Source organism: Talpa occidentalis, unplaced genomic scaffold, assembly GCF_014898055.3.
Source record: "Talpa occidentalis isolate TD23 unplaced genomic scaffold, MPIMG_talOcc4v2.1 talOcc4.6, whole genome shotgun sequence".
Classification (NCBI taxonomy): Eukaryota; Metazoa; Chordata; class Mammalia; order Eulipotyphla; family Talpidae; genus Talpa; species Talpa occidentalis.
In genome coordinates this window covers 7627527-7646519 of record NW_023604972.1, presented here as the reverse complement: position 1 = coordinate 7646519, position 18993 = coordinate 7627527, and the positions used below count along the sequence as shown (strand labels likewise).

Here is an 18993-nt window from a genome sequence, read left to right as displayed (position 1 = left end):
CCCTGGGGAACTCAGCTGACCTCACTGCGCTCTTACTGGCGGCCACGCCGCTCCAGGCAGCAGTGTCTTAAACATCCTTTCCAAGGCTCTGACAGGAGGTGTTCCCAGGTGACCGGCGAGTAGACTTGGGTAACACAGCTGTTAGGGCACCCAGCTTGGGGGGTGGGGGCAGCAGCCACCGCGCCTCAGAGCGCAGCTGACCAAGAACAGAAGCGTCAAGCTCCTGTGGCCCCTCCGGGCGCAGGCCCCGCGCGCACCCGCTCCTCGCCCCTCCCCGCCCCAGCCCGCGGGGCGCCCCGCACCCCGCGCCCGGGCCTCTCCAGCCCCCGCCCCGCCCCGGGGGGTGGCCGCGCCGGCCGAGGGGGCCGCGCGCTAGGCGGCAGCAGCGGGCGCGGCGCGGCCCGGGGACGCGGCGGGTCCCTCTCGGCGGGGCGCGGGGCGGGGCGCGGGGCGGGCGCGGGGCGGGGCGGGGCGCGGGGCGGGGCGGGCGCGGGGCGGGGCGGGCGCGGGGCGGGCGCGGGGCGGGGCGGGGCGCGGGGCGGGGCGGGCGCGGGGCGGGGCGGGCGCGGGGCGGGGCGCGGGGCGGGCGCGGGGCGGGCGCGGGGCGGGCGCGGGGCGGGGCGGGGCGCGGGGCGCCCGGCGGGGTCGGGCAACGGGCTGGCTGGGGCGCGGGGCGGGCTGGGGCACCGGGTGGGCTGGGGCGCGGGGCGGGGCGGGGCGGGGCGGGGCGCGGGGGACGGGGCGGGGCGGGGCGCGGGGCGGGGCTGGTGCTGGGGCGCGGGCGCGGGCTGGGGCGCGGGCTGGGGCGCGGCGGAGCGGCATGGCGGCGGGCGCGGGCGAGGCGCGCCGGGTGCTGGTGTACGGCGGCCGGGGCGCGCTGGGCTCGCGCTGCGTGCAGGCGTTCCGGGCCCGCGACTGGGTAATCGCGGGCGGGCGCGGGGGGCATCGGGGCGCAGGGGGGCGAGGGGGCTGCAGGGAGCGGGGTGCCCGGGCTGCAGCCCCAGGCGCGCGCGGGTGCGGGGTCTCTGCGCAAGGAGGGGGTGCGGGGGGTGCCCCAGGGCCTCGCCGGCCGGGGTGTCCGGCGTGACTCGGGAGAACGTTCCCGAGGGCGAGGGCCGGGCGAGGAGAGGCGGGGTGGGACAGTGTGCACCCCGCAGGGGAGGTGGAGGTTGGGGGGCTGATCCGGTAACGGGGGGTGAACGGCCCCGCGTCGGGGTCGTGGCGTGGAGGTGACCCGGCTCGCGGGTACGGGCGCGGCGCCCTCCCTTTAGCCCGCGCTGGGCTTGGGATTTTGGAGGCGGGTCCCCGAAATGCGGGTGCCCCCTGCTTCCCGGGGACGGCCTCCGCGGCCTCCGCAGAGCCAGGGGTCTCCCCGGGGGTGCTGCGGGGTCTCGCCCGCGGGGAGCCGCGACCCGGCCGCCCGGCTGGACTCGGCCGGTGCTGGCTGGAGGCTCCGCCCCGCGCCTTCCTGAGGCACAGCCCGCGGGGGGCCCTGGGGGCTCCCCCGGCTCAGACGCCCCGCAGCAGCCCGAGCTGGGACGCCAGCGACCGGGCCACAGAGTCTCGGGACTCGGTTCTGGCTCGGAACGCGGCGTGGGGATTGTGCTTTCTAAACGCGTGGCCCCTCCTGCCGCCCACCTGCTTCAACCTGAGGAGTCGGGTTTAGGGGTTCGTCCTGGTGTGGCATGGATGGGGTGCAGCGGGACAGTGAGGGCCCAGGGCTAGGGCGCGCTGCGCCTACCTGCTCCTAGTTCCTCTTCCCGATCACCTTTCTAAAAAATCAAATTTTTTAGTTGAAGACACTCTGTTAGCAGCAGGTGAGTTCCAGGGGTGCCTCATTCTAGTCCCACGTCTGTACCCACTACAGTAAGCTCAGGCCGAGTCAGGCCTGCCCTTCGCCCTCCTGTGCCTGAGTTTATTTTTGCCAAATAACTTTAATGCAGTGGATCCTGTTGGTGTCTGCATTTTGTGGGCGAACAGGCTGTGCTTTGCCCTGGTGGAGGCACCCTCTAGGCTAGGGGGTGGTGCCACCTTTGTCTCGGTGCCCCCTGTGGCTGGTGATGGGTAGGAGAGCTCCTGAATGGATGCACTGTTCCTCAAGCTTGGGCTGGAGAGTGTAAACTGTAGGCCTTGGGTCCTGGTGTTTTGTGATTTCAAAGCCTTGCTTCCCCCCAGTTCATGCTCACACTGGCCCTGTGCATTGTCAACCCCCTTGGGGGGGTGGTGAGCGTCTGCTGATGTGGGGGTGAGTAGCCAGGACTCAAACCCAGGCTTCTCTGAGTTCTAAACCCGCAGTGCTCTAGGGCAGGGGTCCAAAAGCTGCAGGCCCCCTCCCTGGGTGGTGAGAATCCAGCCTCCCTCCAGTTTTGTACAACACAGGGGTAAGGATGGCCTTACATTTTTAAATGGTTGAAAAGAAATGCGTAGAATATTTGGCGACATGGGAAACATGCGGGAAATAAGTTGCTTTAGGCTTACCCACGACCCGGGGCTGCTCTCCTGCACTCGTAGGGTTGAATAGTGGCGACTGGGCCCGCAACCACTAAGGCTGAAATGTTTATTTCTGACGCTTTGCAGAAAGTCTGTAGACCCCGGCCCAAGAGGTCCCAGAAGTTCAGGGTTTGGTATTTTTTTCTTAATGTGTAAACAAATTGCTTTAAATTTTATTTTTATTTATGCATACAAGAACTGGGGTATAGGCCAGAGATGTGGGGGGTGAGAGGGTTCACCAGAGACAGAGTGGGGAGCAGAACAGGCAGACTGACTGAAGTACACTGCTGAGGGGAGCAGCGGGGAGACAGGAGAGGTCTGCTGCACCTTGTGGGTAGCCCCCTGGCCGGGGATTGAACTCAGGCCGCAGTGGCTGGCCATAGCTTGATAGTGCTGAGACTTTAACCCCTGCGCCACAAGGGAGGCCCTGTAAAAATTTTTTTTTTGGTGTTTCTCCCTTTTTTATTCACCACTGATGGGATTCGGTGAATAGGGCCCTTGGGTCCCCTCTGAGAAACATTTTGGCCGAGGGGACAAAATGTTTGCATAGACACGGGCAGGCAAAGGCTGCATTTTAAAAGGTCAGGTTCCTTAAAGAAGATGCGTGCATAGACACAGGCGGGCAGGTTTGGCACAGGAGCTGCGTTTTGCCAGAGCCACACGTGTTCTTACAGAATGTTCCTTTGGGGGAGTCCATTCCCTTGCGGAATTTTACCCCTTGAAGCTCTATCACTTCTGACGTCTGCTCGCTTTATCTGTAAGGACTGGTGTCTCTGCAGTGCCCGGCTGTTCCCCGTGTCCACGACCGGCTGCCTACTTAGCAGATTTAGTGACTCATTAATCATTTCTAGCCCCCACCCCCTCCAGTTTCTGGGGTAGTGCAGCCTCTCCTGAGTTTCCTAGTCTAACCTTCCATCACCACCACCCCTTCAGTCCTCTCGACCCTTTCTCCCTCACGCCTCCCTTTGTTTAAATTTTATATATTTGTTTGCATCGTTGTTCATTTTTGTGCAAAGTCCGCTTTCTCATCTCGGTTATAGTCCCCGTGAAATCCCCACCGCCCATTCCCCCGGGTCCCATCACCATAGTCCCGTGTGTTCTCCCCACCCCTATTTTGATCCCACTCCCTTCTCCCCCCCTGCAGAATGTCTCGGTTTATAGTTGCTCATTGATTTTGATTTTCACTTTATTATCATAACCGCCACCCCTTGGCCTCAGAACTCCCACCTCATGTATTAGTGCCTGCTGGTATCGGTCCGTATTTGCTTTGTCAAATGCAGATGTGCAGTATTTGGCTTTGTCGCTCTGTTTTACTACACATCACCACCCCCAATTCCCTCCTTGGCTGTAAATGCCACACTTCATCTTTCCTAATGGCTGGACGGTGTTTCACAGTGTAGACACATCTCCTTGATCCAGTTGCTTATCCACGGCCACTGAGATGCTGCCGTGTCCCAGTTCTTGTGAAAAGGGTTGCCATCAACTCTGCACAGGGACTGGTCATTAGAGGTTAGCGTGGAGAGTGAAGGGAGGTGATTGGGACCAACTGGGCTGGACTGGGGGCCAGTAGGGACTGGCTGGGCACACCCACCCTGCGAGCATGAGAGATCAGTCAGTTCTTTCTCTAGTGGGTTTCCATTTCTGTCTCTATTTCTCCCCTTTTTGGGAATGCATCTTTAAAGGTTTAACAACTTACTGTCTCTTGACCAAAATGTCTCTCCTCCGCTCCAGTGGGTGGCCAGCATTGACGTGGTGGAGAATGATGAGGCCAGTGCCAGCGTCGTCGTTAAAATGACAGACTCGTTTACGGAGCAGGCGGACCAGGTAATCGCAGCAAAGGCCCGGCGAGCGTGTGGGGGGCACATCCCTGAGACATCCGGGGCGCTGACCCAACTTGCGCCTGCTGGGATCTGGCTCTAGGCCACAGAGCATGACTTAAGAATGAAGCAGGGGGCAGCCGGGCACCCAGGGTGTTAGAACAGAAATAGGAAATGACTCAGGAGTGGGCGGCATCCCATCAGCTAGTAGGAAGGAGAATAGGAAAGGTTTCTGAAGGCAAGACAAGGAAGCCATAAGCAGAAAGTCAGGTGCGGGGAACCCACCTTTGGGACTGGAAGGGGTCTGCGGGGCAGGCTTCTCATGCTCCTGTGGGGGAGGGAGAGGATGACTTCATGGGTCAGAAAATTCCACACCCACCAGTTAAGGCTGCATTCCTGGGGCAGGTTGTAGTGGCAGCGATTAGGCAGTGTGTCTTGGACTTAGCACGAGCGATTCCATCTTGAGCCTGTTGTCTCTTTTCAACAAGGGTAAAAGGAAGATCCCAAAAAGAAAAGTCTGCGTTTGGTGAGATATTCAGGAGGAGAGGCCCAGGGAAGTCCAGGAACTTCTTAGAAGGAAAGCTTTGCTGCGGGGTGTAGGAAAAGGAAAGATTGGTTGCCACTGCCAAAGTCGTCTCCTTGAAGGAGTAACTTGAGGCCTCAGAAATTGCTGCAGAGAGAGGCCAGGGCTGAAATGTCACTTCTGGGAGGGAGGCAGGGCCTTAAGTCATGAAGACTGATTTTAATCAAGCAGTGAGGAGGCCTCTTCAGCAATTCTAGAAAAATAAGGAAAGGGTCTGGTCCACGGGCAGAATTGCCTGTCTCATCGAACCTTTATTTTAATAAGTTGTTAACAAAAGCACATGTATATATTTTCAGTGCTTAAAAGACATTTCAAGCCAACAGAAGCAGAGAAAAGTAAAGTGAACTCCCCGCTTTGTACTCAGGATTTACCAACATGTTGCCATTGACAATGTATTTTTTTATTGCTTTTTAAATTTTAATTTTAAAATTTTTCTTGGAGCTGCAGCTCAAGGGGCTCGGGGGTTGGGGAGAGAGTAGCACTGACTATCTCAGATTATGATCACGTCGTTTGTGAAGAAAGTCTGGAAAGACATAGACAGGAAGGGGGGCTGTGGGCCCTGCAGCGCTCACTGGTTATTTTTCATCTTTTCTTTATTCATTGTTTATTTCAGGACACTTAGGTCCCCACCCTTCAGCATGTTCACAAGAAGACTAGATTTAGATTGCTCGAGCAAAATCGCGGGGAAGGCAGTTGGCTTCACAGTCCAAAATGCTCATCCTGGAGCGGGGTGAATCCGATGGCCAGTGTTCATTGCCAGCTCTAGGCTGACTTCAAAGCGAGTGAAAAAACCGAGGTGCCTGTTTAGGGCTAACTGACCGTGTGCATTTCTGACCCTTGCCTTGAAGGTGACCGCGGAGGTGGGGAAGCTCCTGGGCGAGGAGAAGGTGGACGCCATCCTTTGTGTGGCCGGAGGATGGGCCGGTGGCAATGCCAAGTCCAAATGTGAGTCCTTTTCTGAGTTAATCATTCATTCCCGTCTGCTCTCTGCCCAGGTGGGAGGCCTGCCAGAGTCCCCGGGGCAGCTCTGTGAGGTGAGGACGAACAGCATCTCTTTTAACAGGCGAAGGGAAAACATCCCATAGAGGGAATAGGGAGGGGGCTGTGGGGTTTGGCGGGTGAAGAAGAGGCAGAAGGAAAGCAGCCATTGTTTCTGCCCCGATCGTCAGGCCTCAGGCCTGGGAGTTGGGGCATGGGGCACTGGAGAGGTACAAAGGAGGCACGCGTGAGTGTTTATGAAAGGGGGGGTTAAACAAACTTTTTAGAAAGTTCATTTTTCAATTTTATCAGGAATACTTCGCGCATACAGACAGGCCGATGAACAGTTCAGCGAACACCCCACACCCTCCAGCCAGCTCCGAAGTTACCATTTGCCATCCCTGCCTTCTCTCCCCTTTCCTGCCCGTCTGTACTGACCCTGTGTTTCTTGGTTAACCATTTGAAATGAACTTGATGCTTCATAATATTTCAGGGCATCTCTCCAGAGCATAACCCCATTCTGTGACACGATCGCCGTTTGGCGATGGTCGTACCTAAGAAAATGAACAGTAACTCCGTGGCAGTAGTATCCAGCCTGTATTTAAATAACCCCAGCTCAGTCCATACCTTTTACACTTTTTTCCCCCTGAACCTATACCAGTCAGGGTTCATGCACTGCATTTTATTGTTGTCTTTAGTCTCTTCCTCTAGATTATTTTTTTTCTTGCAAGGCTTGGTGAGTCCAGATTAATTTTTATGTTCACTATATACATTCTGAATTTGCCTTACTCTTTATTGTTTAACAGATTCTTTTTTTTTTTAATGATTTATTTATTTATACAAGAATTGGGGTATAGGCCAGATGCACGGGAGGGTGAGAGGATTCGCCAGAGACAGAGTAGGGAACAGAACAGGCAGACTGATGAAATACACTGCTGAGGGGACCAGTGGGCACAACAGGCGAGGTCTGCCATGCCATGTGGGACCCTCGCCAGCTGGCCGGGATTGAACCTGTGCTGCAGAGGCTGCAGACAGCTTCACAGTGTGGCAGTCAACTGCCTGCGCCACCAGGGGAGGCGCTTAACGGGTTCTTTTAACCCCAGTATTAAATTCACAGTAACTGGTAAATGCCAGTTGCTGTGAACTGGAATTTAGGATGGAGACTTCTTCCAGTCATGTTGACTCTGCAGGAGGTGGGAGTTCTCCCTGAGCCGGGGGCATCTTCTATCATATTGCACTGGGGCTCCCGCCGGGTCAGGTCCCTGCCCGTCTGGGGTGCTGGCTCCCTGGTGCTGGGTGAGGACGACTGCCCGCTCACTTCCATTGTGATGGTCCGTTTTTCTGTTTTCCGTTGTAAGTGATCCGTGGGCAGGTGCTCTGGCCTTGTGTGTGATCATTCTGTTCCCAAACACCTGGAGAACCCCAAATTCCCAAGACCTAATGGTTCTGAGCCTTTTGGATAACCTCTCCCAAGTCAGGTTACCCCTTGGGGGTTGGAACACAGTGGCTTTCTGTCATTCTATGCTGATCATCCAAAGAAATTGATTTTCTGAACCACAGTGAAACGTGATACTGATATTTGGTGGGGTGATCAGATTCGCTAACCCCTTTTGTGTGTCTGGGGGACAGAAGTGACAGGCGTGGATCCAACAAATTATTTCCTAGTCCTTTTTATCAGGGACAGGCAATGCCTTGCTTACCAGCTGCTGAAGACCCCCCGTCCTGTATCAGGAGGGCCTCTGTGGGTTCTGGGTGCAGCTTCGTTGGCTCTCCTCTGTCCGTTTGGGAGAACCTACCTAGACACCCACATTCTTTTCATAGACTGACTGCCCTTTGTAAACAGAACCTGAATTAAGAGCCAGTCCAGCATTGCCGTCAACCCCTCCTCGTTGGTTGGCTGAAATTTCACCAGTTTACAAGTGAGGGGCTGAGACTGGTGGTCACAGGGTCTGGATTCGAACCTGCATCTCCGCCACAAGCCATGGACTCTGGGCTCTTGGTACCAGAACTTGTAGATGAAGGACTGGGAGGGGGGCAGCCTCGCATCCTGGCTGGTGTCGGGCCTGCTCAGGGGCTGAGCTCGCCTTCGGGTTTTTGGCCGCCACATCGAGTCTGTGCCGCTTTCTTCTCAGCGCTCTTTAAGAACTGTGACCTGATGTGGAAGCAGAGCATGTGGACGTCCACCATCTCCAGCCACCTGGCCACCAAGCACCTCAAGGACGGAGGCCTCCTGACCTTGGCTGGGGCCAAGGCTGCCCTGGACGGGACTCCTGGTAAGCCCTCTCCCCGTCTGTGAAATGGGGTGCTCGCAGGGGGCACCTGCCTGGGAGGAGGCGGGCTGAGGAAGTCCCTCCCCTCAGTGGCGCTTTCCAGCTGGGTGAACTCTACTTCCTTGAAGGCCTGGATCTTTTCAGGGAGGGGCTGCTGGCCCCTCATTTGCTTGCCCTGAGCCATGTTGCTGTGCTGGTGTATTAGTCTGTGACTCACCAGGGGACAGTTGGTCGTAGATCTTAATTAATAAACATGTGTTATCTGTAAATTGTGTTCATATGTGCCAGGGAAGCAGCTGGCCCCGGAAAGAATGTGGGTATAGGATGAGAGGTCTGGGGTGGATGCTTCACCTGGTTGTGTGTGGTTTTGAGCCCATTTGATCTCTGGGACCTAATTTCTAACGCAGTTTCTGTAATGGTCAGTAGTGGCGTGAACAGCCCCTCGAAGGGCAGCTGTAGGCACTGGAGGCGTTGCCCGGTACGTGGTGCCCAGCACGTGGTAAGTCTTACAGTCTCCTGTTCCAGCCACGCGTGTTCTGGTCTAATCCTGGGTAGACGTCATAGTTCTCTTTTTCACTCGACAGCTAAGGAAACTAAAACTTAGAGATGTTAAGTAACTTACTGCTTATGCAGTTAGTAAGTTGCAAACTTATTTTTTGCCAAAGCCCTGATTAATTCCAAACCGTGTGCTTCTCCTGCCACATCACGCAGGCCCATTCTGCAGTTTTTGCTGCCTGCGTTCATTCGCTGGGGCAGCCGGAGCAGAGCGCCATGGGCTGGGGGCTTCAACCACCGAAATGTGTTTTCTCACCATCCTGGAGGCTGGGAGTGAGAGCAGGGTGTTGGCAGGGCTGGTTTCTTTCTGAGGCCTCTCTCCTGGGCTGGCTGGTGGCATCTACCCTGTATCTCCTTCCACGGCCTTCACTCTGTGTCCCAATCGTCTCTCCTTGTAAGGACACCAGTCGTATTGAATTAAGGCCACGCAGATGACCTCACATTAACTCTTTCACTTCTTCAAAAGCCCTGTCTCCCCACACAGGTCCAGCCTCAGGTACTTGTGGTTGGGACTTCAACATATAAATATGGGGGGGACCCAATTCGATCTATAGAATCCCCTGGGGGATAAGCCTGTGGGTGGGCGTGGGTATCTTCACAGGGAGGCAGGAAGTACCTACCATCGGTACCTTCTAAATGAAACTTTCCCTAAAAAATAACGGGAGCTTTTGGGGACCTCTTTTGTAAGTGGTAGAGACCTTGCACATCTTTTTGAATTTTAATGTAACTCACCAAACTGTGAGACACTTAGAAATTAACAATTTCTTGCCACTCGCTTTATACTTCTCAGCGCATTTGATCTTATAAGGCCGTGGCTATTACGATCATTAAGGCTGTGGAAATGAGAGCTGTTAGTTCTGCCAAGACCTGATTTTCATTAAAGATGACATCGAACAGTGGCACCAGGAGGGAAACAGAGAAATGAGTAACAGCATGACATTTGAAAAAGAAAAGCTGGCACTGCAGACTGATTTTTCTAAAGGACAAAACACTTGCCTCCTTCTCTTTGGTTTGTAAATATTTTCTTTGTGGCTTTGGATTGTGGTTAAGATTGCAGGCTCTGGCACCACGCAGGTTGGTCTTGTGGTTTTGCCACTTATGATGTGATATTTGGCAAGTTACTTAACATTTTTCTTTGTCATTTGTAAAATGGTGCTAAATAAGAGTACAGCTCTAGTCTAGTGGTTGTGACTTGTCAGCATCTTCATGGATGTAAATGATTTAGGAAGAAATGATAGAAAAGAATCTCCTTGGCTGTATTTGACCTGGTTTGGGTCATAGGGACATCCTCAATGCAACCTCTGGCTGGACTGAAAGGATGAACGTGTCCACCGCAGTGGACATTGACAAGATGAGCTCAGGAGAACTAAAAAATAAGGCCAGGAGGTGGTAGAAAATGACGGTGGCAAACAAACCCCAGAAGGGTTTTTTTAAGGAGGAAAAGGTCAGGTATAGGAGCTGTTTCTGCTAAATCAACTGAGAAAAGAATGTAAAATAAATGTTCATTTGATTTAGCAACATAATGATGACTTAGGAGCTTGGCAAAGAAGTTTTACTGTGTGGTGGGTCAGAGAAAAGAGCAGAGTACCCCAGTTAAAAACTAAAGGGGGAGTGGCAGATATACAGACTCGGGTGATCATCAGGAAGAAGTAGATACCTGGATGGTAATTTAAAAAAGATAGCGTAGGCCTCGACAGTGTGAGCTGTTACTGGGATTCACTCCAGGCTGACTTTGGTTCAGCCACTTTTACTGTAGATAACATTGTTCATATTTATTTATTTTTTTAAAGATTTATTTATTTATACACACAAGAGCTGGGGTATAGGCCAGAGGTGCAGAAGGGTGAGAGGATTCACCAGAGACAGAGTGGGGAGTAAAACAAGTAGATCTACTGAAATACACTGCTGAGGGGAGCAGCGGGCGAGACAGGAGAGGTCTGCTGCGCCATGTGGTTTGCTCCCTGCCGGGGGATCGAACTCGTGCTGCAGTGGCTGCGGACAGCCTCGTAGGTTGTGTCTTAATCCCTTGCACCACCAGGAAGGCCCATGTTTGTTCATCTTTAAACTCTTGGTTAATGTGCTAAACTTCCTAGAATCAGACATCTTCTAACTTGGCTTCCGACCCCAGAAAAACCTGAGGAAATCTGTGTGTGGTTTGATAGTAAATGAAGAACTGTAGGAACTATATGTTTGAAAGGTTAGATTGGCCTTCAAACCCAACCAGGGTTGTTCAAAAATGAAGTTTGCTTTTTAAAAATCTTTTTGGTTATGGTTAGACTAAATCTGTGGACGTGATTATATTGTCACTTTTTTTTTTAACCACTGTTTATTGAGACAAAGTTGGTTTACATGATTGAGTTTGTTTTAGGGGCTTAAAGGTTCAAACCTCTACACCCTGCCCAGAAATCCTCTGTCATGTTCCATGGAGACCCCCTGTGCACCAACACGTGACCTTCCAGGTGTTGGGGTTCAAGTTTTGCAGCCAGATGTCATGTCATGTTATTGGTTTGGTTTTTTTCCAACCCTGTGTTTTGTTTCTCTCTGTTGCTTGTGTGCAAGAAACCAAGAGATACTGACAATCCCGCCTCCCCTTCCCCTGGGTTCTGACTGCATCTGTAGGCGTCAACCAGACGACACACATTTTGTTTACCATTCAAGGATCGAGCCGTGTTTGGAAACCAGTCTGTCGCGGCGACATCAGTCATTTTATAATTGGGAGCAAAGTCTCGTTATCATTGTGAAATGCGGTTTCTTCTCTCCTGCACATGTTCCCCTTACCGACCCTGTGTGGGAATTTGCAGAGTGAAACCATCAGGGGTGCCGGTAGCTGTTGCGTCACAGATTCCCGCTGGCATGTTATGGTAATGTTGGGAGTGTGCCGGGTCGGGCTGGATGAATGAGACTCATATGCCGGCTTGTTGGATCTCGTGTCCCCGACGACCTCCTGGCCCCAATGACACGGAGCGGACACGGAGCGGACGGATGGCGAAATGTGCTTCTTGTGCATCTGGATGACATTCTGAGACCTTGACCCTCTTTTGTAACCTGTGGTTGCAGCGAAGCAACCTGATGATTGGTTCCTGGGCTGGGCTGTGACCCTCCACCTCCCCCGAGACCTTGGATGTGGCCGTTATACTTTAAACAGCTGTGTGTGGGGTTTTGCAGGAGGCTGCTGACCTCTGGGAGGAATGATCTTCTCTGGAGGCGAGGAGGTGTTTACAGCCATTGACCCTTCTTTGTGGCTGCGGCCTAATTGCAGGCACACCTGACCACTCAGTGAGTTTCCCATGTCAGTGGGGAGGCAGGCAGCGTGTGGACAGGTCAGGATGGTGCCCAGGCCGTGCTTTCAACACGCACCCTTCCCTCTGGTTCAGTTACCCTCCGCCAATTTGTAAGAAGGAAAAGCATAGCTAAAGGAATAGACTTCTTTTTTTTTCTATTCATTCATTCATTCATTCATTCATTCATACAAGCACTGGGTACAGTCAGAAGCATGGGAGGGTGAGAGAATTCACCAGAGCCAGAGGGGGAGCAGAGCAGGCAGACTGACAAAGTACACTGCTGAGGGGAGCAGCGGGCATGACAGGAGAGGACTGCCGCTCCATGTGGGACCCTCACCGGCGGCCGGGGATTGAACTGGCGCTGCAGAGGCTGTGGGCAGCTTTGCCGCCCAGCGCTCAGCCACTGCGCCACCAGGGGAGGCCCAGGAATAGACTTCTTTTTGAAGGCAGCTCACTCCGAGGGGCCAGGCTTAGTAGGTCAAGCCCTTGGTCCACTTGGTCACTTTCTCACCAGAGGTCCCCATAAAGGAGGTGCCCCATCACCCCTGATTCACAGGTGAGAAGACTGAGCCTTCCCAACACCTCGGGCCACTTGCGAAGGCCGCACGGCTCGTACGGGTGAGCGGGTTGGCTGGCAGGAGGACCTGATGGGTTGACTCAGTCCTGGGGTGCGTGTGAACACGGCGACCGCGCTAGGTCAAGGGCTCAACAGGTGCACTGGTGGAGTGATGGGGCAGCTGGGGGTGGGGGTGATTCCACCTGTGGGGGAGCCCTGTGGAGGGAGCTGATTCCAGCAGGGCCTGGGAAGGGAGGAATTTGATAAATAGAAATGGAGGGCAGGACCTGACAGCAATGCCTCGTTTTGTGTGTAAGCAATTTCATTCGTCGGTTCTTTCACTGGAAAACTGACCGGGGCGGAGTCAGCGGTCACGTGGAGTCCAAAGAAATGCAGGGGCTGGAGAGGGCCCTGCCTGCTCCGACCCCATCCCTTCAGCGCCCCGGACCCCAGGCCCAACCATGGTTGGGGCTTCTGCATGTCCTCCTGGGAGTTGTCTGTTCTCACGGGCGCCCACACTCACGGGCGCCCACACTCACGGCTCACTCACTTCGTCTCTGCGGCACCGCCCAGTAGGTCTGCATAGACTCCGCTGCAGGCTACTTAGCACCTGAGGCCGGTACCCGTGTGGGCTAGTGCCGGGTGCCAGGAGCAGGTGCACTTGAAACGTCACGTCCCTTCTTCCTCCCCATCGATGTCCGTCCTTCCCTCCCGCCCCGCCCCTGCCGTGGTGTCCTCCGGACACCCCAGTGGCGGCCGTGGTTGCTGACCAGCCCCCTCTTCCAGGGATGATCGGCTACGGCATGGCCAAGGGCGCCGTCCACCAGCTCTGCCAGAGCCTCGCGGGGAAGAACAGCGGCATGCCAGTCGGGGCCGCCGCCGTGGCCGTGCTTCCGTAAGTGGGGGGCTGCCCCGGGGACCCCACCTCTGCCCCGTCGCCCGGGGCCCGCGTCCCAGAGTCGCTCTCCACCTGGGACTCGGGTGTGCCCTCGCCGTGGTTTGGAAATTCTCTGAAGGCCGTGGAGGATCTGGATCCGGGTGGGGTGTTGGCTCGCTCTTGTCCTCCCATGCCTCCATCACCCCGTCCACCCCATCCGCCCCTCCCTCCAACACCCCACCCCTCCCTGCTCTGAATCCCATGGGTTTTACCATCTGTGGATCTGTTGTCTTTCCAGTCATCAGTAGAGTCAGGGTGGAAGGGGGGGCCTGGAGACGGGGCCCCGTTTCTTTTGTAACGAGGGGCTGACCGCTGTCAGCTGTGTCGGCGGGAGCTGCTTGGGTCTGGAGCACCCCCTGGGGAGGACCCCTGTCTCTTGCCGAGGGGACACACGCCAGGGGCCTGGGCTGTCAGTTCTTGCACGCTCTGTGCCCGGGTCCCGCAGCTCCTTGCACTGATGCCCGAGGCTTGCTGGTTCTCGGGAGAGTCCTCCTTCCCGAATTCTCCGTTCTCTCGCTGAGAGTTACAAGGTGTCATGGCAAACAGCCACAGAAGGAGAATGAAGCTTTTTCCTAGCGAAAGGAATATTATTATTACCCTCTCAAAATCCTGAGAAGTGGATCTGCCACCGCAGGAAGGATGTAGACAGCAAAGCTGGTACTTATAAAGAGACCATATTTGTAAAAACATGGATGTGACTCTTTCATCTCGTCCCTGTCTGCCTAACTGGGCATCACCAAGTGCCCATTGGGCAGGCTCAGTGGGGTCGTTGTAAATGTGGGCTCTGTCTGGCCTTGATCATCCCCCTGTGAGCTCCCTGGCGGGGCTCCCTGGGTACCGGGGGGTCTGTGCCTTTCCCGGGCCAGGGGGACAGGCAGCGGCCCTTATAAGCGGAGACATTCCTGACACAAGCTTGTCTCTCGTGTCCATCTCAGAGTCACCCTGGACACCCCTATGAACAGGAAGTCAATGCCCGAGGCCGATTTCAGCTCCTGGACGCCCCTGGAGTTCCTGGTGGAGTAAGTATTACTGTGATGCTGGTGACGGAGCCGCTTCAGCCCGTTCTCCTGGCTACCGGCCCTGTGGGCCAGTGTGGGGCCGGTGGAGGGGACCACGCCTCGGTGCCTATGCAGGTTGACGGTGCCCAATGAGTCCCGGCTTCCCCACATGCCAGCGCCCCACTTGAGCATGCTCGGCTGCCCCAGACCTTGGTTTTCCCATCTGTGTGGAGTCCACAGTCACTGTCAGGAGGCTCAAACATGTGCGGTGTGCCAGGCACTTGGCACAGAGGCCCATGCGAGAGCCCAGGAACCTCAGCTCCTGTCAGCATCGTTATCGCTGTGAAGGGAGCAGCTGGGGGAGGGAGTTACAGCTGCTGGAGGTGGGACATCCTCGCTTTCAGGCAGGAAGCGCCTGCGTTCCCGAAATTCCACCCATGTGAATGTGAGCGGCGTTGGGAAGTTCCCTGGAGAACATGTGGGCTTCCCCACTCTTGTGTTGGCCTGGAGCTCAGTTCCCCGCACCGCTCTGAGCACCCGCTGCGGCCCAGGGCTGGAATGTCCAGGTGATGGGCCAGTCTCAGGCCCATCCCTCCCCCAGCAGGTGGCGACCTCGGCCAGCTTGGCGGGCTGTCTGGGTGAGATGTTTGTGAAGTTTGGGGTGTACTGGCCTGAGGTTACTTTCTCTTTGGATCAAGCACTTGAGTAACACTTGAACTTAACAGTGCTAAGCACCATCCCAAGCACGTCATAGCCAGCTCTCAGGTGATGCTTTAACAGGACTGGGAGGAGCTGAATTCAGGGCGGGGAGCCTGGAGACAAGTGTCACAGCAGGACCCCACCCCTGACCAGCAGTGCAGCTGCAGAGCCTGAGGGCTGACCGTGCCGGTCACTGCGATCAGTGTTGGGGCCCGTGCTGAACACTGGATTGGCAGAAAAGAAAGAGAAGGACATTGTGGCTGTTGGAGCTGTGTTTGCATTTCTCATGTTCTCAGGGGGCCTTTGCAACGCTGCTTGTATTCACATGGTTCGGATGCCAGGAACAGACCAGTCCTGCCAACGACCCGTGAGAGTGTGGATCTAATTCCTGGGTTCTAGAAAGAATATTTGAGCTCACGTTTTGAACGAGTGCCCGGCCACAGCCCACAGAGGGTGGGTTGGGACAGTGTGCCTGTACCAGAAATCCTGCCCACGTGATTTGCGAATCACGTGACACATTGGCACAAGTTTGCTTTGAAACGTCTGTGAGCACGTGACCTTCTTGTCCATCGGTGGTTCAGATCATTTGTCTCACCCGCCAGAACTGCTGAGGCGGTGGATTGCCTGTGTAGGTGAACAGGCACCCACACCCCCCGCAGAGCTCTCCCTTGGGTCCTACCAGCACCCCCACAGAGGAGGTCAGGCCTTAGTACAGAGGGAGTTTGAGCAATGCCCGGACCGGTTTCCTGAGCTCGGATAACTTCCCTTGTTCACCCTCAGGGTCGGGACTGGAGTGACCTGACAGGTCAGCTCTGCTCTGGCAGACTCAGCGGGGCGCTAAGGAACATCCCAGGAGCTTGTGAGTGCTTCCCAGGAAGATTCCAGCTGGGGGTTCTCAGGCCTAGTCCCCCAGCGAGGAACGGCTCCCAGGCTGCAGGGCAGCGCCGAGTCCCAGCCCCTAGACCACCACGGGCTGGTGTCTCACGAAGCCGCAGCAGCAACTTCGCAGCCGCTCAGGGGAGCAAGCGAGAAGAGGCAAATTTGTTTAGAGAAAGAAAAAGTTTATTAAGGAGAAAAGGAACAGAAATAAAATGAGACTCTCAGGCTGGTGACCCAGGCCAGGGAGGCCAAGGAAGCCGTTGTGGGCCTGTGTCTAGGGGATTTAGATTTTACCTCCCCTGTCCAAGGTCTTATTTTCTCAAGTTTTACGGTTTTTGTTTAATCCTCCTGGACTTTCTGACCTCATCTCTGGAGTATGTTTTGATTAGCACTTCTTAGAATTTACTGTCCTTATCTCAGAACCCTATTTAACTCTCCCAAAGCCTCTGCCCGTACTTCCCTGGAGCTGCCTAATTAACCCTCACTTGCCCTGGGGCTCGGAAGGGCCTGTGTCCTCAGCTGTCAAGCATTAACCTGTGGCTTCAAGCCCTTGTTGCTGCCTGGAGAAGCTGCCCCTGACTCCCCCAAAACAGGCACAGTTGTTAGGGTCCCTGCTGCTGCACTTAACAGACTTGATTGAAAGTCTGTTTTTCTATCTTTTCCCACTGCTTGGCACACCCCTCGTGCTCTGTAAATGTTCACTTAAAAAGTGAATTTCTTCTCTCAAGTTTCGGGCATGGCGACGTACAGTAGAAAGTAGAAAGTACTCCGAACTCATCTATCTCAGAATTAACTAAAATCCTTTCAAAAATCAATTAGAATCATACCACACCGCATTCCAACAATGCAGCAACATGCAAAATGAAGCTGCGAGCTCCCTGAACCCTGACACTCAGGAATGAGAATGGGGGAGCATGTAAGCCGTGGGGAGCACATAAACCATTGGGACCTGCCTGGTGTCACAGCTGCCTCCATCTCGCTCAGCTCTTGAGGCTCTGTATGGCTATAGGTGTGTAACGGGGCAGGAATGACCACAGTGCAGGTTTTCTGATCCCATGCAGACCGGGTAAAGGAGGAGTCAGAGTCCTCAGTGGTTTTTTGCAGGTCTTTTATTGGGGTTCACCAGGCATATGGCAGGCAGGGGTGCTGGGGGGCCGGGAGGCTGGCAGGTCTCCCAGCCCCCAGCAAATCCTCACTATCTGGGCTCTCCGGCCTTCTCTCGGCTTCTGCTTCTCTTGCTTCTCTCTCGGCTTCTCTTTCGGCTTCTGCTGCCACTGGGTGATGGGGTGGCCTGGCGGGCTAGGTGGCCTCGTCACCTGCCTCTGGGCCTAGCCTCGTCCCTGTGCCGAGTCCACGTACCCCCTGCGGTTGCCAGCCAAGTTGGGGGGGGCTGTGTGGCTGGGCGTTTCTGGCCTGGAGAGCTGGAACTTTGCACATGACATACGGGGTTGTTCCTGCTACAACTGCCCCCCAGCCCTGTCGATCACTATGGTTGCTGCTGGCGTCCCCATGACGTCGCCCTTAAAAGTCCAGTCTCTCAGCCCAGGTGTACCCACTCCAGGTGCCCGCCACCAGGCATGCATTCAGGACCACAGGGTTCCCTCATCTATGCTGATGGCGGGAGGGCAGAAAAGCCTGATACCTTTTACCTTACCCTACAAGGTGTCATGACTTTTGGTTCCTTAAATGATAAGCTTTTGTTCTTTGTTCTAGAACTTTCCATGACTGGATCACACAGAAAAACCGGCCGAGCTCAGGAAGCCTAATCCAGGTGGTCACCACCGGTGGGAAGACCGAGCTTACCCCTGCATACTTTTAAAGCTTCATCTCAGTACTTTTGAGGGACCTGCCAGAAAAGTTGTTAATTTTCATGGGCGTGGCTGCATCCGGCTGTGTTTTCTGTCATCCTGCGTGTGGCACAGGTAGTTCCGTTGTTCTCTTACCCGGTGTGCATTTGCTTTCCTAGGACTGTGTGCAATGTTTATGTAAAGTAGAAACACCTGAGGGTGGGGGCCTGCAGGCCAGCCTGTGAATCTGTGTGGGCTCCCAAGCTCCGGGGACCCCTGGGCCGGCCCTTTCACACCCACGTCTTGTCGAATTGCTTTCGAGACTTTGTCCCTGACAGTGGCTGCCATCTCGGGCTATGGTGCCAGGGCATCTGGGGCCTGGCCTTATGTTTGAATGTTATATGTCACTGACGTAGTAGTTTTGCAGCCTCAGATTAAACTGCCTTAAAACTCCTTTTGTGGTGTATAAGCAACCCGCCCCCCCCCGGGCCCTGTGACCTGTCCCTCTTCTGCGCAGTTGCCAAGTGTCAAGAACACTACTTGTGATTATTTGGAGTTTTTCTTCCTAATAAACGCACTTCATTTATTGTGTTGTCTCGTGGTCTGCTGTGTTGCTGCATGGGGCATGCACACTCTGAGCTCACAGCAGCCAGCACTGGCCAAGCAGCGGCCCCTTCTAGAAGCCTGGGGTGCCTTCCTGGGCCCCACCCTGAGTTTTACGTCTTAATATTCCAAAGCCTCAGTATTAGTGGCCACTTTGGCTGCCACTTCCTACATGAACCATTTCAAGGATTTCTGCAAAGCGAACCCAGGTAAGGATCTGATGACTGTGTCTATCTGAGGTTTCCCACGCAGGGAAGAGAATCGAGAGGGTTGTTAGACTCTGTTTTAGTGACATCACATATCTCAGAGTTGATATTCTTCAAAGTAACCGATTTTTCTGGAGGCAGCAGTTCTACAACACCCTGTTTCTACAAAGCATTTTTTTCAGGGCGCAACCTCTTCACGGAACAGATCAGCTTCGTCCTGATTCTCGGCTTGTACCCCCTTGTTGGGATCAGGGCAAGAGGCACCTGCTGAATTGCTGGTTTTGGCTAACAACACCCTCCTGCACACTGGCTGGGGGGGACCCACTGCAGACACCTGGTGATGATGGGGAGGGC

At 54.9% G+C, this 18993-nt stretch overlaps 1 protein-coding gene across 1 annotated transcript; it reads left to right on the top strand.

Annotated features, from left to right (window-relative positions):
• The first annotated feature begins 820 nt into the window (after positions 1–820).
• On the top strand, positions 821–18417 carry QDPR (quinoid dihydropteridine reductase). The gene is made up of 7 exons (XM_037529794.2): positions 821–919; positions 4222–4314; positions 5739–5835; positions 8001–8141; positions 13317–13425; positions 14403–14486; positions 17757–18417. Exons 1-7 carry the CDS (start codon positions 821–823, stop codon positions 17860–17862), a joined length of 729 nt encoding a protein of 242 aa, XP_037385691.1. The 3' UTR covers positions 17863–18417.
• The last annotated feature ends 576 nt before the right edge of the window (positions 18418–18993 follow it).

Coding starts and splice junctions, on each gene's coding strand:
- QDPR (XM_037529794.2), top strand. CDS start 821: ATGGCGGCGGGCGCGGGCGAGGCGCGCCGGGTGCTGGTGTACGGCGGC. Junction 4,315..5,738: donor TTACGGAGCAGGCGGACCAG/GTAATCGCAGCA, acceptor CTTGCCTTGAAG/GTGACCGCGGAGGTGGGGAA. Junction 5,836..8,000: donor TGGCAATGCCAAGTCCAAAT/GTGAGTCCTTTT, acceptor CTTTCTTCTCAG/CGCTCTTTAAGAACTGTGAC.